Raw genomic sequence first — 25,358 nt, forward strand, 5'->3', positions numbered from 1 at the left:
TAAGCAGATTCAGAAGGATGTAGGTTGCAGTAGGTACTGGGAGATGAAGAAGCTAGCACAGGACAGAGTAGAATGGAGAGCTGCATGAAACCAGTCTCAGGACTGAAGACAACAACAACAACATTAAGTTCCAGTAATATACTTCTTGTACTGTATATAAATATGTGGCCAAGATCCAATAACTCACAATACTGCAACTGCTAGTTTTGTAGGTTTCTCACGATGACAAATTAATATGCTGAAACTGCTAACTGTGCAAGTGACGACTGAATTTCATTCTGTGGATATGAAATATCTGCAGAGTTCGTATGTCCTTGCATTTCTGCCTAACAGGGACACACGTGCACACCTTCAAGCGAACACTTACTGTAAGCAATTTTTTGGGGTGGGGAGGGGGCGTGGAGGTGGGAAATGGTGCTGGAAACCCATTAAACCCAATCTCCAATGCATCGTGTCCTTCCACAATTCATACACTAGCGACATACGCAACTTAAACATTTCGAAAGCACATTCCATCCCATCTTCCTCCGATGTTGTCATACTTTCCCACTTGTAAACGTAAGGAAGTAAACGGGAATTACAGGAAGCCGTAACGCCTGTCCATGAGGCAGTCCCTTGTACCAAACTGCCTAGTGCCTGAGGTACAGAAGTCTTACTACTGTGTTAACGATGTATTTTCCTACCGCAACGCATCATAGATAACCTGTTACATAACTGCGACTAGTACGATGCTGGCCATTACAATTGCAACAGCATGTAAAAAAAAACCTCAGGTTGGTTTATTCGAGGGAGGGGACCAAACAGCAAGAACGTCGGTCCCATCGGATTAGGTAAGGATGGGTAAGGAAGTCGGCCGTGCCTTTTCAGAGAAACCATCATGGCATTTGCCTGAAGCGATTTACGGAAATCACAGAAAACCTAAATCAGGATGGCCGGACGCGGGTTTGAACCGTCGACCTCCCGAATGAGAGGCCAGTGTGCTAATCACTGCGCCACCTCGCTCGGTAACAAAGCTCAGATTGGCATGGCGTATATGCACTACAAGGTCCGGCAAAAAGACCTCCCGTATCTGCAGAGGCCGCTGTGCGAGCTGTGGTGGGGATACTAACGTGGAGGGGTTATCGATCGATAACGGTATACCTACCATTTTGAAAGAGCGCAATGGCCTGGCTAGGTGAGCGTCGTGCTTTTCTTGTGAAGGAGTATATTCGTAATGGCGGGTTCTGTGATTACTACTCGGCGAGCATTTCGCGTTCGGCTCGAATTTGACCGACATGATTCTGTTCTGTATAGAACAACTATTCGAGTTTGGGTATCAGGCTTTAGAGTACCACCGAATTCTGCACTGAAATGATAATCTGTCGGCCTATCTCTGACGGTAACAATGCCGGAAAATGTGAGAGCGTTCCGTTCAGCAATCTCCGAAGCGTTTAGCACTTAAACATGCAACTGCTCAGGAATAATCTGATAAGAGTGTAAGAAGCGTCCTGCACAGAGACCTTCACATGCACCCATACTAAATGATGATTCCCCAAGAATTTTGAATGTAATTTTTTAACTCTCAGAGCTGCGTGTGTGGAGTTTCTTTAGAGCGTTCCCCCTAGTACGGTTTAAATTTCTTCTAATGAGGCCCAGTTCCAGTTAAAATAAACAAAATTTCCTCTGCTGTCCAGCAGAGAATTTTCAGGAACTTCACCAGCGACCACTTTTCAGGCATCGTGCTACAGTTTAATGCGCCGTTGCTGGATTTGATGTTGGGGTCCGTATTTTTCGAAGAAGATGGCATAACTATAACGGTTAATTTATAGATGATAGAGCGCAGCAATCAGTCGTCCTTATAATTTTTTTGCACGTTTTATTACGCAAATCCAGATTTCGGCTAGTGCCTCGCCATTATCAATGCACTATTTTTTAAACTCGATGCATGTTAGTTCTCTGTTGTTCGGGCGTCAGTCACAGTTATCTGAATACTATTCAAAGAACTGTGACTGACGCCCGAACAACAGGGAACTTACATGCACAGAGATTAAAAAAAAAAAATAGTGCATTGATAATGGCTAGGCACTAGCCGAAATCTGGATCTGCGTAATAAAACCTGCAAAAAAAAAAAATTACAAGGACGACTGATTGCTGCGCTCTATCTTTTATAAATTAGATAAGTCACTGAGTGCACCCACTTTCCTAATGGAAGGTAACCTGATATGACGATTAATTCAGATCGGTCGGCTGGTTGGTTGAGGGGACCAAACAGTGAGGTCATAGTTCCCATCGTATTAGGTAAGGATGGGGAAGGAAATCGGCGACGCCCTTTGAAAGGAACCATCCCGTCATTTGCCTGAAGCGATTTAGGAAAATCACGGAAAACCTAGATCAGGTTGGCCGGATGTGGGTTTGAAGAGTCGTCCTCCCGAATTCGAATCCAGTGTGCTAACCACTGCGCCACCTCGCTCGGTACAAATCGCTACTATCACATGATAAAGACCTTCCCCGACCTAAGTTAAACCAGTTAGTTGGGGAACATCAAGAGGGAGAAGTCTGATTCCAGCCAGCTGGAGCCACAGCTTACACTTCTCAGCATTCCTAAGGAGTTTTCAGAGAGCTGTTTACCTAGACATTTTCTTTCTTAGCGAAGAAACATCTCTTGGCCTTACAAGTCACCCGATTTATGAACTTGTGATATTTTTGGGAGACTTACAGGCTTTTGGGACACTTAAAACAAGTGTACAAATATCGCCCTACAACCCTGCAACCAGCTAAAGAGGCAATCACTCACGAAGTGGCTGTCATTCCACGAGAACTGACACGAAGAGCTGTGGACAACTTCAGGGGAGGCTTCACATTGAAACATTTTGTCTCTATCAGTTGCAAGACACACAGAAGCAAAATATTAAATACGAAAATAAAGAAAAACTTCGTCTATGTCCACAGTGGAGGACGCTATTTGCCGGACATAATTTTAAAAATCAGCTTATCTATAATGGCATGTAATTTTTTTTTCAAATGAGTATTTTTTCTGTATATTTCTTTGTTTGTAATTACTTTTTGAAATACGAGACATCGTCTTTCTGTCACACCTTGTACACGCCTGGTTATGCAATTGATTAGTGTGTTTGCGCAACCACATAAAGTACATACTAATAATGCCATCTACATTTTGTATATATGGTGTTTATGGAAGGACTACGAGCAGGCTTCTCAGTCAGAAATCGCATTTGCGCTCTGGTAATTTCTGACTAGATCGTGTTATGCGTTGCTTATTTGTAGCAATGCATATATTTGAACGGATAGTGCGATGGCGTCTGTAACAGCGCTGTCAACACGGCGCCGGCCGTTGTGGCCGAGCGGTTCTAGGCGCTTCAGTCCGAAACCGTGCGAATGCTACGGTCGCAGGTACGAATCCTGCCTCGGACATGGATGTGTGTGATGTCCTTAGGTTAGTTAGGAGCCATTGTGTACCAATACGGTCTCCTCTAAAGAGCATTGCAGGTAATTTGGACACTAGCCGTTATATTTCTGAAATGTTGCGGCCGATGGCTATTCCCTTTTTGCGAGGACTCCATGATGTTACCTTTCGACAAGATAATGCAAGTTGTCCGTACTGTCTGGACCTACCTCAATACAAAGGGACTGTTGCCCTGGTCAGCAAGTGCTTCAGATGCCCCACCCATTGAAAAGAAATCAGAACATGTGTTGCCGATGGACTGACTTGCCAAAAGTCGTCAGCAATTCCCACTGATCAACTCTGCCATACAGTTGAGTTGCGGGGAATGATATACCTGGCTCTGTTGTCCTAGTTCAGTTCGACTCTATGACAACCCATGTTAGAATCATTGTTGCTCCGAGAGGTGGCAACTGTGTACTAAATTTCGCAACCTGTATATCCCAAAATCAAATTTAATCATGCTTTTGTCCTACTGTAGTCCAGAAGCACAAGAAGCTAAATTTCGTAGTTTCCTATCCTTCCTGGTGTTGGAATTATAACAAGGATCTCGACACATACACACACCATAAGCCACCGTACGGGGCGTGGCGCAGGGTACCGTGTGCCATTGCTAGGCATTTCCTCTCCTGTACCACTCACAAATAGAGTAACGGAAAAACCACTGTCTACTGGGTGTTCGGAAATTTCCGTTACATACTTCTAGGACTGGTAGTGGAGAGTTAATTCATAATATTTTGAATAGGAATCCACGTCCGGGAACGTCATCCAACGACACCACAGAGCGTCAAAGTCATAGGAGCCGGGGACTGTAAATCTATGTATATACAAGGTGATGCCGGGATGATGTAACAAACTTTCAAGGATGAAGGAGAGGGATAAAGGTTTCAATTTGAGATAAGTGTCCCTGTAAAAAGAACGAACGAGTCGAAATTTATATGCGAAAACTATTCTGATATCTCTGACAGTGCAATACGTGTGCTCACGAATACTAGCATCTTCCGGTATTATTGTTGCTAAGACTGCGGAGTAAGCAACTTTCGAAGGTAGTAGCATGGACAAAAAAAAACCTGGGCTCTAAAATGCATACCTTGAGCCATGGGCACTCGTTCAATAGAGGAAATGTGTTTCACACTAGCTAAGATGAACAAGTGCTCATAGTTCTTCAGGTATGCATTTTCGATCCTATGTTCAGTAGGGATTTTTTTCTTGTTTTTGTCCATACTACCACCTCTGAAAGTTGCATACCACACATTCTTAGCAACAACCATATCAGTACATGTATTCCATTCTCAGAGGTAACAGAATGAATTTCGCTTGTAACTTTTGACTAGTCCGTTTCCGAACCAGGGGCCATTACCACAAATTCGTACATTTATCCGTCTCTATCATCCTTGAAAATCTGTAACATCATCATGAAATCATCTGGTATATACAAACGTTCACAAGCGCCAGCGCCTAACTTTGACGTTCTGTAATGTCGTTGGGTGATGTTTCTGTTCATGGGTTTCCATTCAAAATATTATGTAATCATTCCCCTCTGTAAGTTCTTGACGTTTGTAGCGGGAATTGCCTCCTTACGCAAGAAGACCTGGGTTCGAGTCCCGACAACAGCACAAATTTTAGTTCACTTCTTCAGCAGTATAATCGTTTTACAGTCAGTTTCAGATGCCGGTTCTCTAAATTTTCCCAGTAGTGTTCCTCGAAAAGAACATCGCCTTCCCTCCAGGGATTCCCATTAGAGCTCCCGAAGCATCTCCGTAACACCTTCGTGTTGTTCGACCCACCGGTTAGGAATCTAACAGCATGCCTCTGAAATGCTTCGAAGTCTTTGTTATTCCGGCATGGTGCCGATCCCAAATACTAGAGCAGTTCTCAATAATACGTCGCACTAGCGTCCCATATGCGGTCTGCTTATCAAATAAACCACACTTTGCCCAAATTCTCCCAATAAACCGAAGTCGACTGTTCACCTTTCCTTCAACAACCCTCGTTCCACTTCACACCGCCGTGCAAATTTACTCAGAGATACTTAAACGACGCCACTGTATCAAGCAGGAGACTACTAATGCTGCATCCGGACATTGTGGGTCTGTTTTTCCACTAATCCGCATGAACTCACATTTTTCTACATTAGGACTAGCTGCAATTAATCACACCAACTAGAAATTTTGCGCTGTGGCCAAGCGGTTCTACGCGCTTCAGTTCAGAACCGCGCTACTGCTGCTACTTTCGCAGGTTCGAATCCTGCCTCGGGCATGGATGTGTGTGATGTCCTTAGGTTAGTTAGGTTTAAGTAGTGCTAAGTGTAGGGGACTGATGACCTCAGATGTTAAGTCCCATAGTGCTTAGAGCGATTTGAACAATTTTTTTAGAAATTTTGTCTAAATCATCTTGTATACTCGTTCAGGCTCTCAACTTCGACATCTCCCCGTACACCATAGCATCATCAGCCAACAAACGCAGACCGCTCCTCACCCAGTCCGCCAGATAGGTTATCTATACAGAAAAGACTAGAGGTACAGTCACACTTCCTTGAGGTGCTTCTGACGATATCCTTGTCTCTGATTAGCACTCGCCAGAACTTCATGAAGATAGACATTGACTGTGGGTATTATATCACAGAGACAGTCCCTTTGACTGTTCAGAGATGTCATTAAATCCGCCATAAGATGTAAACAACCCTGCACGAGCAGTGTCTATTTGACGGAGGGGGTCCGACACATGAGCAGTTCCAGTCATTCCACCAGGAAGAAGGTACACGGCTCGTGTTGTTCTAGATCAACCATACATAGACGGTCAATTCCACTGTTCGATCGCGTCCGCATTGTTACTTTGTGCCAGGAAGGGCTCTCAACAAGGTGAGTGTCCAGGCGTCTCGGAATGAACCAAAGCGATGTTGTTTGGACATGGAAGAGATACAGAGAGACAGGAACTGTCAATGACATGCCTCGCTCAGGCCTCCCAAGGGGTACTACTGCAATGGATGACCGCTATCTATGGATTATGGCTCGGACGTCGTGTTACAACTCAAACTGTGCGCAGTAGGCTGAATGATGTGCAACTTCACTCCCGACGTACATGGCGAGGTCCATCTCTGCAACCAAGACACCATGAAGCGCGGTACAGATGGGCCCAAAAACATGCAGAGAAGGGCCCAACAACATGCCGAATGGACCGCTAGGGATTGGCAACACGCTCTGTTCACCGATGAGTGTCGTATATGCCTTCAACCAATCGTCGGAGACGTTTTTGGAGGCAGCCCGGTCAGGCTAAGCGACTTAAACACACTGTCCAGCGAGTGCTGCAAGGTGGAGATTCCCTGATGTTTAGGGGTGGCATTATGTGGGGCCGACGTACGCCGTTGGTGGTATGGAAGGCACCGTAACGGCTGTACTATAAGTGAATGCCATCCTCCGACCAATAGTGCAACCATATCGGCAGCATATTGGCGAGGAATTCGTCTTCAAGGACGACAATTCACGCCCCCATCGTGCACATATTGTGAATGACTTCCTTCAGGATAACGACATCGCTCGACTAGAGTGGCCAGCGTGTTCTCCAGACATGAACCCTATCGAAGATGCCTGGGATAGATTGAAAAGGGCTATTTATGGACGTCGTGACCCACCAACCACTATGAAGGATCCACGCCAAATCGACGTTGATGATTAGAACAGTCTGGACCAACAATGCCTTGATGAACTTGTGGATAGTATGCCCTGGCCCAACAGTGCCTTGATGAACTTGTGGATAGTATGGGACGATGAATACAGGCATGCATCAATGCTAGAGGCCGTGCTACTGGGTATTAGAGGTACCAGTGTGTGCAGCAATCTGGATCACCACCTCTGAAGGTCAAGCTGTACTGTGGTATTACATGCGATGTGTGGTTTTCATGAGCAGTGAAGAGGGCGGAAATGATTTTTATGTTGAGCTCTATTCCAATTTTCTGTACAGGTTCCGGAACTTTCGGAACCGAGGTGATGCAGAGCTTTTTTTTTACGTGTGTAGTTTCTTAGACTTTTTCCTTTTGAGTTTTTTTTAAATATTAGAACATTGCACGTGAATTTAATTGGCGACAGATTCAACTGGAACAAACAAAGTGCAGCTACTCCATTTAATATCTCACTCTAATTTTCTGCTAAGTTGGAAGAGCCATTACTAATAAAGCTATTCCAATTGGTGTGGAAGTTAGGCGAGGTACCCTCATATTTCAACAAGAATGGTATAATTCCAATGAAGGCAGGCGCTGACAGGTAGGAATATTACCGAATCATTAGTCTGATCTGCAGACTAGCAAAGTACTGAGGCGAACAACTCACAGATGATTGGAAAACCTGCTACAAGTCGGCGTTGGAGAAGATCACTTTGTGTTCCGGGAAAACGTAGAAACATGCGAGTAGACACTGACTGATCCTACGACAAGACTGGCAAGCTGAAAGTAAACCTGTGTTTATACTATAATTTGTAGATTTGAGCATAGATTTAAGTGTCAGGAAGTCGTTTCTGAAAGTATTTGTATGGAGTGTAGTAATGTATGGAAGTGAAACGTGGACGATAAATAGTTTAGAGAAGGAGAGAATAGAAGCTTTCAAAATGTGGTGCTACAGAAGAATGCTGAAGGTTAGACGGGTAGATCACCTAACTAATGAGAAGGTAAAGAACAGAACTGGAGAGAAGAAAAATTTGTGGCACAATTTGACTGGAAGAAGGGATCGGTTGGTAGGACATATTCTGAGGCATCAAGGAATCACCAATTTAGTATTGGAGGGCAGCGTAGAGGGTAAAAATCGCAGAGGGAGACCAAGAGATGAATACACTAAGCAGATTCAGAAGGTTGTAGGTTGCAGTAGGTATTGGGAGATGATGAAGCTTGCACAGGATAGAGTAGCATGGAGAGCTGCATCAAACCAGTCTCTGGACATAAGACCATGACGACAACAACAACAAGAGAGAGCTTTTGACAATGTTGCTGGGCATACGTTCTTTGAAGTTCTGAAGGTAGCGAAGATAAAATACAGAGAGTGAAATGTTATTCACAGCTTTTACAGAAACCAGACTGCAGTTATCAGAGTAGGACTTTAAAGGAAAGTAGTGCTTAAGAACAGAGTGAAACTGGGTTTTAGCCTATCCACGATGGTATTTCATCTGTACATTGAGCAAGCATTCAGGAAAATCTAGAAGAAATATGGGAAATAAATTAAAGTTTAAGGAGAAGAAATAAAATATTTGAAATTTGCCAATGACGCTGTAGTCCGATCAGAGACAGCAAATGACTTGGAAGACCAGCTTGGCGGAATGGGCAGCGTTGAAAGCTTTTAAGATGGGCATCAACAAAAGTAAAACAAGGGTAATGCAATGTAGTTGAATTAAATTAGGCGATGCTGAGGGAATAAATGAGAAAATGAGATACTAGAAGTATTCGATGAGTTTTACCTTTTGGGCAGCAAAATGACTGATGATTGTCGAATCAGAGAGGATGTAAAATTCAGACTGGCAATAGGAAGGAAAGCATTTCTGAAGAAAAGGGATCGGTTACCATCAAATACAATTTCAAGCGTTAGGTTTAAAAAAAAAATCATTTATTTTGCCATCTCAGCTACACCTCTTTACGGTGACACTAAAATTTTGAAAAAATAAAAATATATACAAATGAGACGGCAAAATAAACTATTTTTTTTTTCTAAATACAGTAAATCTTTATAAAAGTGGAACGTGTATAATTCGTACATCTGCCCAAACCGTATAAGTATTTCAGTATCGACGCATTCTGTACTCTTTTATATGCTAATTTTTTGTATAAAGCAAACGTGCCTAACGCGAGAACGGAATACAAATTTTAAGACTTAATTAATAAGACATTGTATAAAGCGGAAAAGAGACTATAAAGGACTACTGCCTTACAGTACACATTAGTTATTCACGACTCTACAAGAAAGCTACTTTTAACAAGAAGACTACAGCCCTGACAATGCTGTGCAGTTGCGCAAGAAAAGAGATTCGGCGCAGCGCAGTGCTGTGGATGTGGAGATCAAACCGCGCCGCTCTGTGCAGCAACGAACAGCAGCCCTTTCACACGGCAGGTCGTGCATCCGGCTGCAGAGAGCTGAAGTGTCCTTTCAGACGAAACACTCAGGGCTCATTGAGCCGCACTGTAGCTTGTCAAGTGAATCGATTGCTACTCGCTTTACACAGATCCTTATGGCAACTATCACACGGGATACGCTGAGCCGCTTGTCACCCTTTGCGCACAGTTTTGGTACACATTGTGGACTTTGCCAGATGCTAAGTACCTGTAAGAAGAATAGCTTTACGAAAATATATTAATGACACCTACAACTTTTTTGGTAGTGATGTAAAAAAGAAGTGGAAGTCTGAGAGATTATTATACGTGAGGGATATTAAAAGATCTAGAGAAGTAAAGAGTGGTTGTGCACTAACTGACAAATCTAAACATACTTATTCTGACCTGTCATTTTTGTCACCTGTTATTCAGCACAATATGTATGTAAACAATATATACGGCACTCTTGTGTTAACTTATTCTAGACAACTCAACGCTTCAAATTATTTACGTTTTTAATGCTGTCACATAATGATTCTTTCCAGAACATTCGCTAATTATGTAAAGAAGATGACACGATTTGAAACGACTACTGATGGAGTTGGCAATGAACTGCCAGTTAGTATTATTGAGGGAGAACAGATCCTTTCAAAAACGAGAAAAATTACAAAACAAGGTCCAAAATCAGAAATAGAAAAATTGTGTAATGTTTTACACCGAACCACTGAAAGTAGAGAAGACTACAGCACAGAACTATCTGATGACAAACTTTTTTCCATTATCTTTGATGAAAGACTTCGTAGCTATTCCAGAACACGGCCATCTTCTCGCAATATGTGGAACAATGCAAGTGGTTGCTAAATATAAGCTACGGATATCTATATCTATGCATCACCCACGTTATGAAAACTTTATAGCATACATGGAACAACAATGTCATGTAGGGCCAGTTCCTTTTCACCCAAACCAGCAGTTTTCCACAAACGCCTTTGAAATGAATCTCCCAACTCTCCCCATCCATCCAGCACTTACACACAGCATTCCTCTCAGCCCACTCCAGAAATCGAAAACCAGTACCACAATTCGTCAACCCTGAGCCTTTAAAAAACTTTTTAACTTTTTAATACATAGAATACTTCAATTGTCATGCCATTCGGAAAAACTACCATGATATTAGATGCTCTTATGTTGATTGACATTTGTATCAATAACAAATAACTTATTAAAATTCTAATAAAATGTTCCACATTTTTGCAACAAAGAAGTTTGATTTGCACCCACCTCAGAGCCAGAGGCACTCTCCCTTTCACTGTTGTAAGCTTCCTCACGTTAGTGTCCACCAACCGAATGAATGGTTTCAGTATTGCACACAACTCATCGTATGAAGTTTATGACATACGGCAAAAATTTAAAAACTCGTCAGGATCTCTTCGAAGTGTTCCACGTAGACAATGAAAAGCTCTTAAGCTTAATAGACAACTAGTAATTGGAGTTTACCAATTCTCTCTTTTCGGCACTTCGCGTTTCTTCATAACAGCTGCAGCAGCAAGTTGCTCTACAGGAAACTTTTGTTATTGACTGGTTCAAGAAACAAAACGCCAACAGTCAGCACTTCTTTTTGGATACCAGAAGGCTGCAGTGGACAGGAGTTCGGCCCTGAGAGCCAAAGCCTGGTGGCAGAAACCGGCCCACTGCATTCAGATGGGCGGCCTCCCGCCTGAAGCAGGCCTAACACGCATACTAGAACATTAGTGCGTACATATACACACTCTGCTGCAATCTCCCAGTTAAAGATGTGGGTGTTGTTGCGTTAAGCAATGATTTTACCCACCAAGGTCAAGCACTACCTGCATCTACATCCATACTCCGCAAGCCACCTGACGGTGTGTGGCGGAGGGTACCTCGAGTACCTCTATCGGCTATCCCTTCTATTCCAGTCTCGTATTGTTCGTGGAAACAAGGATTGTCGGTATGCCTCTGTGTGGGCTCCAATCTCTCTGATTTTATACTCATGGTCTCTTCGCAAGATATACGTAGGAGGGAGCAATATACTGCTTCACTCCTCGGTGAAGGTGTGTTCTCGAAACTTCAACAAAAGCCCGTACCGAGCTACTAAGCGTCTCTCCTGCAGTGTCTTCCACTGGATCTTCTCTATCTCTTCTATCAACCCTATCTGGTACGGATCCCACACTGGTGAGCAGTATTCAACCAGTGGGCAAACAAGTGTACTGTAACATACTTCCTTTGTTTTCGGAGTGCATTTCCTTAGGATTCTTCCAATTAATCTCAGTCTGGCATCTGCTTTACAGACTATCAACTTATATGATCATTCCATTTTAAGTCACTCCTAATGCATACTCCCAGATAATTTATAGAATTAACTGCTTCCAGTTGCTGACCTGCTATTTTGTAGCTAAATGACAAGGGATCTTTCTTTCTATGTATCCGCAGCACCTTACACTTGTCTACATTGAGATTCAATTGCCGTTCCCTGCACGATGCGTCAATTCGCTACAGATCCTCCGGCATTTCAGTACAATTTACCATTGTTACAACCTCTCGATATGCCACAGAATCATCCGCGAAAAGCCTCAGTGAACTTTCGATGTTATTCACAAGGTCATTTATGTATATTCTGAATAGCGACGGTCCTACGACACTACCCTGCGCCATACCTGAAATTACTCTTACTTCGGAAGACTTCTCTCCATTGAGAATGACATGCTGCGTTCTGTTATCTGGGAACTCTTCAATCCAATCGCTCAATTGGTCTGATAGTCCATATGCTCTTATTTTGTTCATTAAACGACTGTGGGGAACTGTATCGAACGCCTTGTGGAAGGCAAGAAACACGGCATCTACCTGGGAACCCGTGTCTATCGCCCTCGTGGACGAATAGCTCGAGCTGGGTTTCACACGATCGTCTTTTTCGAAACCCATGCTGATTCCTACAGATAAGTCATTATACTCTAACATAATACGTGTTCCAAAATTCTACAACTGATCGACGTTAGAGATATAGATCCATAGTTCTGCACATCTGTTCGACGTCCCTTAAAAACGGGGATGACCTGTGCCCTTTTCCAATCCTTTGGAACCCTGCGCTCTTCTAGAGACCTACGGTACACCGCTGCAAGAAGGGGGGCAAGTTCCTTCGCGTACTATGTGTAAAATCGAACTGGTATCCCATCAGGTCCAGCTGCCTTCCCTCTTTTGAGCGATTTTCATTGTTTTTCTATCCCTCTTCATCTATTTCGATATCTGCCATTTTGTCATCTGTACGACAATCTAGAGAAGGAACTACAGTGCAGTCTTCCTCTGTGAAACAGCTTTGGAAAAAGACATTTAGTATTTCGGCCTTTAGTCGGTCATCCTCTGTTTCAGTACCATTTTGGTCACAGAGTGTCTGGACATTTTGTTTTGATCCACCTACCGCTTTGACATAAGACCAAAATTTCTTAGGATTTTGTGCCAAGTCAGTACATAGAACTTTACTTCCGAATTTACTGAACGCCTATCGCATAGTCCTCCTCACATTACATTTCGCTTCACGTAATTTTTGTTTGTCTGCAAGGCTTTGGCTGTATTTATGTTTGCTGTGAAGTTCCCTTTGCTTCCGCAGCAGTTTTCTAACTCGGTTGTTGTACCACGGTGGCTCTTTTCCATCTCTTACGATCTTGCTTGGCACATACTCATCTAATGCATGTTGTACGATGGTTTTGAACTTTGTCCGCTGACCGTCAACACTATCTGTACTTGAGACAAAACTTTTGTGTTGAGCCTTTAAGTACTCTGAAATCAGATTTTTGACACTTTTGATAAACAGAAAAATCTTCCTACCTTTTTTAATATTTCGATTTACGGTTGAAATCATCGATGCAGTAACTGCTTTTTGATCGCTGATTCCCTGTTCTGCGTTAACTGCTTTAAACAGTTCGGGTCTGTTTGTCACCAGAAGGTCTAATATGTTATCTCCACGACTCGGTTCCCTGTTTAACTGCTCAAGGTAGTTTTCAGATAAAGCACTTAAAAAAATTTAACTCGATTCTTTGTCCCTGCCACCCGTTATTACCGTTTGAGTCTCCCAGTCTATATCCGGCAAATTAAAATCTCCACCCAGATCTGTAACATGGTGGGGAAATCTACTCGAAACATTTTCCAAATTTTCCTTCAGGTGCTCTGCCACAACAGCTGCTGAGCCAGGGGGCCCATAGAGACATCCAATTATCATGTTTGAGCCTGCTTTAACCGTGACCTTCTCCCAAATTATTTCACACTTCGGATCAAATCATTTCATGTCAGTGTCAGCTGACTAGCAGCACCTAGGTGATAACATGATGTTGAGTAAGATTTGTGTGTTCCTAACACTTAACGAAAAGATTAAGGTAATCAAGGTGAATGAGAAAGGCGGGCTCTTTGAGCGCGAAATAATGTTGCGTTTCAAATGCTGTTTAACATCAATTTAAGAAAGGAAAATAAGATATGTGCTGAACGGATGAAAGGGAACGAGCAAATGAAAATAAAGTCGAAGAAGACGTGAAAAGAAGAAATCAAGGAGATGTGTGGGAACGGTTAGTAAGACCGCGGGAAAAACCTTACCTCTGTATCGACCCATGTTGCAGAGTGAGACCCAGAAAGTCGCTAAAGAGCTAGGAAATAAGAATTTTAAGGCATTTTTACGACGCCTCGACAGTGTCAAAGCTAGGCATAATATCGTGTGGAATCTTCACAATGCTCTAATGTAATAACGTTGTTTTGCTCTGTTATTTGTACTTTCAAACCGTGTTTCTATTTATACTATACGTCCTTTGCACTGATCAGTCTCTACACACCATCTTTGTTTACGAAGTGTTAGTTTACACGTGATGTACTTCGACAGAGAAAGGAGCCGCTGATGGCTGGAGGTATTCTGTTTCAGTTGTTTTGTTTCCAAATTTATATCCACGTTCAATTTATAGTCAAAGGCCTCCACACAGCCATTTTCTGAAATGGTGTTTTAATTTTTTTTTTCAAGTCAGTGCAACAGTCGAAACAAAAGACAGACATGCCATTATTAATACAAATAAATTCACCTGATAATCAACGTTTAAACATTTGAAACGCATTGTGGAAAAAAAGAGTAAATGGATCAGTAAACTTCTTGTTCCATTCGATATCAATTCCAGTCACACTGTTGCCTAAGCTAAATGTTTGCATTAACAGAAATATGATTTTATGCGAATATAAAAGAAAATTTAAGTTGTGTTTGCTACTTACAACGTCCTGGTACAGGCTCTCCCTGATGTGAGTCACCTGTAAAGAAAAATAAACCCAGTGACAGTCTTTATCTGTTAGTTGTAATCATTACTGCTACATAAAGTAGTGCAAAAGTACGAATAATGATAAGAAACTACACATATAAAAAAAAACATCATTGATTTCGCTGGGAATCTCTTAAACGATCATTGTTCAGTCTGTAGCGCAGTTCATTAAATCACCTTAGACACCATCTAGTCAAAAATATCAAGACAAATAATAGTGGATATTAATATGGGGGAACAACACATCGCTCGCTGGCCTTGGTGGCCAAGCGGTTCTAGGCGCGTCAGTCTGGAACCGTGCGACCGCTACGGTCGCAGGTTTGAATCCTGCCTCGGGCATGGATGTGTGTGATGTCCGTAGGTTAGTTAGGCTTAAGTAGTTCTTAGTTCTAGGGGACTGATGACCTCAGATGTTGAGTCCCATAGTGCTCAGAGCCATTTGAACCAACCACATCGCTTTTACGACGGCTTAAACTCACTGGGGGTCACTTATTTAGGTGTCTGAATGTTATTTAGATGTCTGAATGCCTGTGGGGGAACAGCACCCCCATTCTTCCTCAAGAACTGAGATCATAGTAAGTAACTTTGTGATGTTGGACACTCGTGTCTGGAACGGAGTTGACATTCTGACTCATTCCAAAGGTGTTCAATTAGGTTCAGGTAGGAACCCTGAGAAGACCAGTCCGCTTCCAAAAATGTTATTGTCCACAGGCCATTGCATCACAGATACTGCATACGAGGGGATGCGTTGTTATACTGATACAAATGGTTCAAATGGCTCTGAGCACTATGGGACTTAACTTCTGAGGTCATCAGTCCCCTAGAACTTAGAACTACTTAAACCTAACTAACCTAAGGACATCAGACACATCCATGCCCGAGGCAGGATTCGAACCTGCGACCGTAGCGGTCACGCGGTTCCAAACTGAAGCGCCTAGAACGGCACGGCCACACCGGCCGGCTGATACTGATACATTCATTGTCTCCAAACGGTATCTGTATATACAAAAAGTTTTACATTCCACTAATATATATAGCATATACAATGTTTATGGAAGTCGTAGTATTTGGATGTACCATTTTACACTCAATACAAGGGCCACGGAACAGTTCTCCATCAAATGGCAATAGGGCCAGTATGTACCATCAGCTACACCTCTAAAAATAAAAATTAGCTACAAAGAAATAACACTAATCGTAAGAAAAGACAGGTTTTAGTTATGAATCGTATACATTCTTCTGCTTTTAATTACAATAATTATTTTGATTATTTCAGGTAAAATTCTAACTGACTGAGAAGGAAGAGAGATAAAGTACATAAGCAAATGAGTAATTAAAATGTGTCAGGACTGGCCTGTAAGGTCACCCGATTGAACACAAGCAGATTTCTTTTTGTTGAGATGTTTAAAGAACTGTGTTTATGTCACTCACAACCTCAAATTAGTTCATACAGGACATCAAGAAATATTGTTGCTCCGTGAAACTAAAAACTTTACATCTCACCTGCAAGTCTTTTAGAAGGTGCTATGAGTTGTGCATGCAGGAAACAGGCATTCGTCCGAACATATCATTTACATAGCTATTCCGCCAACAGAACAGCTATCTGAACAAGCCAATTATGTGCTGAATGTAGGATCCATAGCTAAAATTATGGACATTTCTAACTCCATAACTAAAATGGATAGAAATTTGATTTAAATGCACTTTTACACAGTTGGACTAAATCTATCAACTACATGATACAAAAATTACCTTCTATTTAAGGAAATATATATTCATTCCTTTAACTCTCTGGAAATTAACTAAATACATTTTCTTCATAGCTCCGCAGTAAGAGCAACTTTCCTTCATTTCATTTATTTGTAATGTACAGAGAAAAACATCTCATCTGAAACATCCTACATACACCGAATCACGAAAGGTATTGGTATAGGTATGCGTATTCAAATACAGAGATATGTAAACAGGCAAAATACACTCCTGGAAATTGAAATAAGAACACCGTGAATTCATTGTCCCAGGAAGGGGAAACTTTATTGACACATTCCTGGGGTCAGATACATCACATGATCACACTGACAGAACCACAGGCACATAGACACAGGCAACAGAGCATGCACAATGTCGGCACTACTACAGTGTATATCCACCTTTCGCAGCAATGCAGGCTACTATTCTCCCATGGAGACGATCGTAGAGATGCTGGATGTAGTCCTGTGGAACGGCTTGCCATGCCATTTCCACCTGGCGCCTCAGTTGGACCAGCGTTCGTGCTGGACGTGCAGACCGCGTGAGACGACGCTTCATCCAGTCCCAAACATGCTCAATGGGGGACAGATCCGGAGATCTTGCTGGCCAGGGTAGTTGACTTACACCTTCTAGAGCACGTTGGGTGGCACGGGATACATGCGGGCGTGCATTGTCCTATTGTAACAGCAAGTTCCCTTGCCGGTCTAGGAATGGTAGAACGATGGGTTCGATGACGGTTTGGATGTACCGTGCACTATTCAGTGTCCCCTCGACGATCACCAGAGGTGTACGGCCAGTGTAGGAGACCGCTCCCCACACCATGATGCCGGGTGTTGGCCCTGTGTGCCTCGGTCGTATGCAGTCCTGATTGTGGCGCTCACCTGCACGACGCCAAACACGCATACGACCATCATTGGCACCAAGGCAGAAGCGACTCTCATCGCTGAAGACGACACGTCTCCATTCGTCCCTCCATTCTCGCCTGTCGCGACACCACTGGAGGCGGGCTGCACGATTTTGGGGAGTGAGCGGAAGACGGCCTAACGGTGTGCGGGACCGTAGCCCAGCTTCATGGAGACGGTTGCGAATGGTCCTCGCCAATACCCCAGGAGCAACAGTGTCCCTAATTTGCTGGGAAGTGGCGGTGCGGTCCCCTACGGCACTGCGTAGGATCCTACGGTCTTGGCGTGCATCCATGCGTCGCTGCGGTCCGGTCCCAGGTCGACGGGCACGTGCACCTTCCGCCGACCACTGGCGACAACATCGATGTACTGTGGAGACCTCACGCCCCAAATATTGAGCAATTCGGCGGTACGTCCACCCGGCCTCCCGCATGCCCACTATACGCCCTCGCTCAAAGTCCGTCAACTGCACATACGGTTCACGTCCACGCTGTCGTGGCGTGCTACCAGTGTTAAAGACTGCGATGGAGCTCCGTATTCCACGGCAAACTGGCTGACACTGACGGCGGCGGTGCACAAATGCTGCGCAGCTAGCGCCATTCGACGGCCAACACCGCGGTTCCTGGTGTGTCCGCTGTGCCGTGCGTGTGATCATTGCTTGTACAGCCCTCTCGCAGTGTCCGGAGCCAGTATGGTGGGTCTGACACACCGGTGTCAATGTGTTCTTTTTTTCCATTTCCAGGAGTGTAGATGGTGGAGGCTCCTTAATGGTGTGGGGCATGTGCAGTTCCAGTGACTGGGACCCCTGATACGCCTTGATACGACTCTGGCAGGCGACACGTATGTAAACATCCTGTCTGATTACCTGCATCCATTCATGTCCATTGAGCATTCCGACGTACTTGGGCAATTCCAGCAGGACAATGCGTCACCCCTGACGTCCAGAATTGCTACATATTGTCTCGAGGAACGCTCTTCTTAGTTTAAAGATTTCCGCTAGCCACCAAACTTCTCTGGCATGAATATTATTGAGCATATCTAGGATGCCTTATAACGTGCTGTTCAGAAGACATCTCCATCCCCTTATACTCTTACGGATTTATGGGCAACCCTGCAGGATTCATGGTGTCAGTTGCCTCTAGCATTACTTCAGACATTAGTCGAGTCCATGCCACGTCTTATTGAGTCACTTCTGCGTACTCCTGGAGGTCCTACACGAAATTAGGCAGATGTATCAGTTTCTTTGGTTCTTCAGTGTATTATATTTGTGCTCTTCAGTGTAAATCGTTGTTTCTTATGGAAGACTGTGATTACGGTACTACGCTCAAGGCGCTAATGGTTTAACACCAGTCAGTTCTAGCTATCCCGTCGGAACAATGCCAGCACGATCACTGAGCTAAGTAAGGTGTTTTTGTACCACACCGTAAAAAAAAGCATTAATAAAGAGAACAAGAGGGTAATAAATCCTTGAGCTGATATTCTGAGACAACATAATCCTAATTATTTAATCTCTGTATATCACCAGATGTCTGTGTATCACCAGATCAGTGAATATACCAACCTCCCACGGCTTCAAATGAAGTTTTAATATAGCGTTTTATTCATCACGAGAATGAACATTCAGTGTTAGACATAAGCATCACGTCAACACTTACGTCATTAAAGGTAGTCTACTGGGGAAGAAATCGGGTGCATCATAGAAGAACCAATCGCAGAATACGTTATATGTTAAAAATTCTACAGAATACACGAATCTGGATGCAGTGCATGCGTGTTTAGTGCCTTAACCACTGTGCCGCTCCGCTCATCACGTGAAAGTAGTGAATAAACGATGGTCTACTGTTTGGAACTCAAGGAAGTAGAGGGGAAAACAACATGTACTAAATTCCTTTCGATGTAGTTCCTTTTCTTATTAGGCGCTCAACGAAGTCTGTATTTATCAGAAATTGGTGTTGAGGTCGGATTTTAGCATCTGCTGTTGGTGGAATACTGACGCAATAATTAGCAATCGAGCTGCTATTCTGGGTATGAGTGTTGACCACTGGGACGGACGGACGGACGGAAAGACCGGTGTTCTTGCGAGTGCATAAATAGTGAGCAGTACGAAGAGTGTGTTCGTAGTACCGGTAATGAAAACCTTATCAAAATTGAAGAAGTGCCCTTAACAGACGAAAGCTGCTAATTTCAAAGTTAACGACTGGTATCACGATTAGGGGTCAGTTTGGATTGGTCCAAGTAAAGAGGACATTATAACAAGTGGATGGATGTATTCTTATTGGATAAACCTTAAATATTAGCAGACGGTAAACCTTACGAAACATCATGCACGCTCTAAAGAACAGCATACGTTTACCTGTTAGAGGTGTCAGAGTTAGCACACATGCGGTAAGGTGGCAAATCGTAAGATACTAACCGGGAGAAATCATATGTTAATCTTGTAATGTGACGACAGGGACTCATATTCGCCAACACCGATTTCGTTGAAATTTATGTTTTATGCAGAGCACGGCCATTAAACGGAAGTGGCAGAAGTGAGAAGTAAAGGCGGTCAAGCGTTTAGAAAACGAAATGAAGCAATTTTGGTTTAGGTCAGGCGAGGTACGAGCCATTTACGTAGCGTACTTTCCAAGCAGTAGAATGGCACAGCGCAAATAGTACAGAACGGTAATACAGGGGTCCTGGAATCGGATCCTGATGTGGAAACTTTTTTCTGTTAAATTTTTACTTTACTTTCACTGAAAATAAACTGAAATAATACATATATACTGTATTTGTTAACATATCTGTAAGAAGCATGAAAAAATGCAAAATAAGATTTGGGTTTGCAAATAATTTCCAGGAGAGAACTGTACTATAACCGTCAGACAAGTAATCTTGAAATAATTTTCGAAGTAGGGATTGTATTCCTAATCAATGTGTACAGCACTTTCGTTAGTTTTATCCTGATCTTGAAGCAGCCCTCGACCGCTACGGTCGCAGATTCGAATCCTACCTCGTGCATGGGTGTGTGTGATGTCCTTAGGTTAGTTAGGTTTAAGTTGAACCTGAAAAGGTTCGAAAACCGGTTCATGGACTAATAAATAACTGTTCATAAAAGTGACTGGTTGCTGTTTTATGCACTTATTTCAACAACATCGTATCGGGCCGAATTATTTCGCATTGTAACTAACAAGCTGAGAGTATTGATCGTAGTAGACCCTTTTAGACCAGTAGCATGTGCGCCACGTGGAAATTGGTATGTGTTAGCCACTGTAGAACTCACTTATAAATATGTGACGTTTACTCCTTTGAGATTTGCGATGGCGCAATCAGTCGCACAGGCGTTTTCGAACGAATTTATGATGGAGGTAGGCTACGTGGAAAATGTTATTTTGGGCAATGGGCCGCATTGGCAGGCAAAGAATAACTGTCCCTATATTTACATCCCGATACCACCCGAGTTTGAGTCCAGTGCTAGGAAAGCACTAAGGGCAATTAAGCCGATGGACAGTCGCCAGGACTGATTTCTACCCTGTATTTATGGTGAAACTTTAACTGTCTATTACAGTAAGGAACAAGTACCCTGACGAAAAGGGGAAGAGATGCCAGGAAGGACATAGTTGCCAGCCGCTGTGGCCGAGCGGTTCTAGGCGCTTCAGTCTGGAACCGCGCGACAGCTACGGTCGCAGGTTCGAATCCTGCCTCGGGCGTGGAAGTGTGTGATGTCCTTAGGTTGGTTAAGTTTAAGTAGTTCTAAGTTCTAGGGGACTGTTAAGTCCCATAGTGCTCAGAGCCATTTGACTGATAGTTTGCAGTGCGACATCAAACCATGACTGAACGAATGTGCTCAGAACCTGACAAAGCAAAGGTTACCATTTATGCATTAACTGGAAACAAATGTCTTGAGCATCGAAATGATGGAAAAAGGCATGTCTCGATCCTCACATTAGCGAAGAGACTGGAGATGATTGGGTCTTGATATGTTGTTAGATTTCAAGTAGTTTGATTGTCATTTTGGTTTGCGTTTTAGATTCGTTACCCAAACGTATTCCTTGAGAAATAAGGTAATTTTACAAGTCTTGAGGGAGAGAGAAATACTGTAAGCAAGTCAATTGACCTTGACGTCTGTATCGATGATCGATGCCAACAAATCAATAGTAATACACCGCAGCCATAGCAGACGGATGGCATTCACGTGACAACAGTTTGTTATTTGGGTGCTCAGTCTTGAAGAGTTTGTACAGGGTGTTACAAAAAGGTATGGCCAAACTTTCAGGAAACATTCCTCTCACACAAAGAAAGAAAATATGTTATGTGAACATGTGTCCGGAAACGCTTACTTTCCATGTTAGAGCTCATTTTATTACCTCTCTTCAAATCACATTAATCATGGAATGGAAACACACAGCAACAGAACGTACCAGCGTGACGTCAAACACTTTGTTACAGGAAATGTTCCAAATGTCCTCCGTCAGCGAGGATACATGCATCCACCCTCGGTCGCATGGAATCCCTGATGCGCTGATGCAGCCCTGGTGAATGGCGTATTGTATCACATCCGTCCACAATACGAGCACGAAGAGTCTCTACATTAGGTACCGGGGTTGCGTAGGCAAGAGCTTTCAAATGCCCCCATAAATGGAAGTCAAGAGGGTTGAGGTCAGGAGAGCGTGGAGGCCACTGAATTGGTCCGCCTCTACCAATCCATCGGTCACCGAATCTGTTGTTGAGAAACGTACGAACACTTCGACTGAAATGTGCAGAAGCTCCATCGTGCATGAACCACATGTTGTGTAGTACTTGTAAAGGCACATGTTCTAGCAGCACAGGTAGAGTATCCCGTATGAAATCATGATAACATGCTCCATTGAGCGTAGGTGGAAGAAACTAAAATGAGCTTTTAACATGGAAATTAAGCGTTTCCGGACACATGTCCACGTAACATCTTTTCTTTATTTGTTCGTGACGAATGTTTCCTGAAAGTTTGGCCGTACCTTTTTGTAACACCCTGTAGATGGACTTCACTCTTTGCACAAATATATGAATTACTTAACTATAATATACTGGGACTGGTAGGTTATGGATAGCATACCATACATCATGGTATCGAGAGATGGTACACACTAGTTTTTGCCTATTAATAGCATGACGCAAGGGCAGTAGTTTGATTTAAACCCCTCCCTCACAACATCTCGACTAAACCTTTGTATTCAGTTGATTATTATCAGAAATAATAAATAGCGTTATCTGATGTATTCAGTTTCTGTCTCGCTAGACCTTACTTTTAGTCAACATGTTTTGTATTTTCGAGATACAGAGATCATATGTTTCTCAATAATATATTTGGTGTTGTAAATGCAGAGGGCAACATGTAAGGTAAAGCATACCTTGCCAATCTAGTAAATTTTAATGTGTCTTTCACCTCTTATTGTATGATGAGAAGTTACTTTGGTTTGTGAATATTAGGATCCTAGGATCTTTTTTTTTCACTCTCTGAACTATTAGAATTTGTGAGAGATGTTTGGATGCACTGTTGAGAATGTAAGCAGATGGAGGAACAAATACTATTGCGTTTTGTAACCATATTTCATACTGTGTCGGCGCAGCATGGGAGATTTACGACTGACGTCAGTCACGTGAGCCGAATCCCAGTCACGGCAGGTGACGGGGTAGCATATACTGACGTACCGGACGCGAAGTCTGCGAATTCTGTCCGATCTTGCCGAGCAGGTGACGACTTTGTGGTGGGCATCAGCTGTCCCCCCTCCACCAGCGTTCGAAGCATGTGCCCAGGTGAACACACTGCCGACAGCCTGGCTCTCAATTAGCCACCGTACACACCGGCACCCCGGAGCGAACGGACCTGTTAGGCGAGCAGTCTTCAAAGGAACCAGCTGCCTACCCCCTTTGTCGTCTTGCAACAAAAACGAGACCCACCACTCAATGGATGTTGGTTGTAAACAGGTTGGGAGCGGTCTAATAGAGCCATTCCACTTGACAAACCGAAGGTGTGACAGCCGTAGCTATAGCTAACGATGTTGCTTGTAATCCACCTGGTCTCAGTTAAGAGAGGAGAGGATTATGTAATTTGTATTTCACTGAACCTCTAGCGTTTTAAGAGTCATTACTGCTGCAACACACGGACGTTTAGTGGCGACAGTCATTTTTGAATTGCTTTGGCCAGTGGGAAGCATACTATCGAATTTTACAACTCTTGAACTATACTGTAGCACACACTGAACAATTACTCACTCTGAGCATTGCTAGGTTAAGCATGATGTGATGTGCAATTTGCAACATTGACATTTGATTCAGCTGTCAATGTCACGCAATATGGTACACAAAAAGAGACTCAGCCACAAGCAGAATTAGGTTTTTGGGACTAGATTCCACATTCCAGCGATCTAATTTACTCTCTAATATGTGGAAATGGGTTGTTTCCCACAGCATAGTCTTTGGAAACAAGATTGCACTCCCCATAGATGGACTTCGGTGTGATGGATGAAATTTGCAATGGCTGTTTTTATGGACAGTTACTGAACTTTCGTGGCAGCAAGATTAGCTGTAGCCACATGGAAGAATGTGAGAGACTCTGTAATCAAGATACATTTTTGGTCCCTTAATTCTTGATGAACACTTAGATTATGAACAGTATGTTGTCGAAGGGATACCATACGAATGACTGCCAGCTCCAGGACTACCAGTCAACCAAAACATGCCATGCTTGGAACAGTGCCATCGTCATGAGAGTAGCCAACCTCAAATGTGGCTAATCTCGTATGGTAGTGTATTGCTACAGTTACGAGGCAATATGTAACAGTTAACGCCTGTGGTGTGTCTGTCGTATGAATTCGATTTTTGAGACAAACGAGTTTCTCTTGCTTAGAGTATACATTAATGAAATGCCGATGACGCACTTGTGATTTACAGAGCTTATTTTATGTGTCTGTTTACTATTGTTGTTACCATATGTATTATGATAGGCTTTTCAGCTATATTGTCTTTAACGACTTGTTCCGAGTTGTGTTCTCTCTCTCTCTCTCTCTCTCTCTCTCCATCCATCTCTTTATATGTGTATCTTTCTCTTTATCTGTCTTTTTTCCTAATAACTTAGAAGTTAGTTTAATGTAAACATGTGTGAACCGTTTTGTGTCAGTTGTTCTCCTTTGATTAATTTGATTCTTGGTAATAGGTTTTTTACTATATGACCTGGCATAGAGTTGTATAGCATCACGGTTGTGTTAATCTGCATGTATTCATTTTCATCTAATTTTTACAGTATACAAACTCCCAGTTCCTCTTACACAAGTCTGCATGATTTGACACAGTACAGAATGTTACACATCCTTCGGTGCTGCAAACTTCTGTTTTGTTTATGATAACTAGTAAGTGCTGATTTAATCACATGTTAATAACAGCAACGGTGTTGTGAATCCTGAATCATTTAGTGTGCGTTGTATAGGTGTTACATGAATTCTACATCTACATGTATACTCCGCAAGCCACACAACCGGGTGTGGCGGAGGGCACTTTATGTGCTTCTCGGGAAGAACGACTGTCTGAAAGCCTCCGTGAGCGCTCGAATCTCTCTAATTTTACATTCGTGATCTCCTCGGGAGGTATAAGTAGGGGGAAGCAATATATTCGATACCTCATCCAGAAACGCACCCTCTCGAAACCTGGACAGCAGGCTACACCGCAATGCAGAGCGCCTCTCTCTCAGAGTCTGCCACTTGAGTTTGTTAAACATCTCCGTAGCGCTATCACGGTTACCAAATAACCCTGTGACGAAACGCGCCGCTCTTCTTTGGATCTTCTCTATCTCCTCCGTCAACCCGATCTGGTACGGATCCCACACCGATGAGCAATACTGAAGTATAGGTCGAACGAGTGTTTTGTAAGCCACCTCCTTTGTTGATGGA

General features: G+C 43.1%; 1 protein-coding gene across 5 annotated transcripts in view; it reads right to left on the minus strand.

Moving 5' to 3' along the window:
• LOC126299299 (filaggrin-2-like) overlaps positions 1-25,358 on the minus strand; it is a 492,536-nt gene that overhangs the window by 172,852 nt on the left and 294,326 nt on the right. For all 5 annotated transcript variants that reach the window (XM_049991095.1, XM_049991094.1, XM_049991096.1 and 2 more), the window contains one exon: positions 14,763-14,798. In XM_049991095.1, coding sequence (XP_049847052.1) covers positions 14,763-14,798 — 36 coding nt within the window. The remainder of the gene's footprint in view (positions 1-14,762; positions 14,799-25,358) is intronic.

This window comes from Schistocerca gregaria, chromosome X (assembly GCF_023897955.1).
Source record: "Schistocerca gregaria isolate iqSchGreg1 chromosome X, iqSchGreg1.2, whole genome shotgun sequence".
Classification (NCBI taxonomy): Eukaryota; Metazoa; Arthropoda; class Insecta; order Orthoptera; family Acrididae; genus Schistocerca; species Schistocerca gregaria.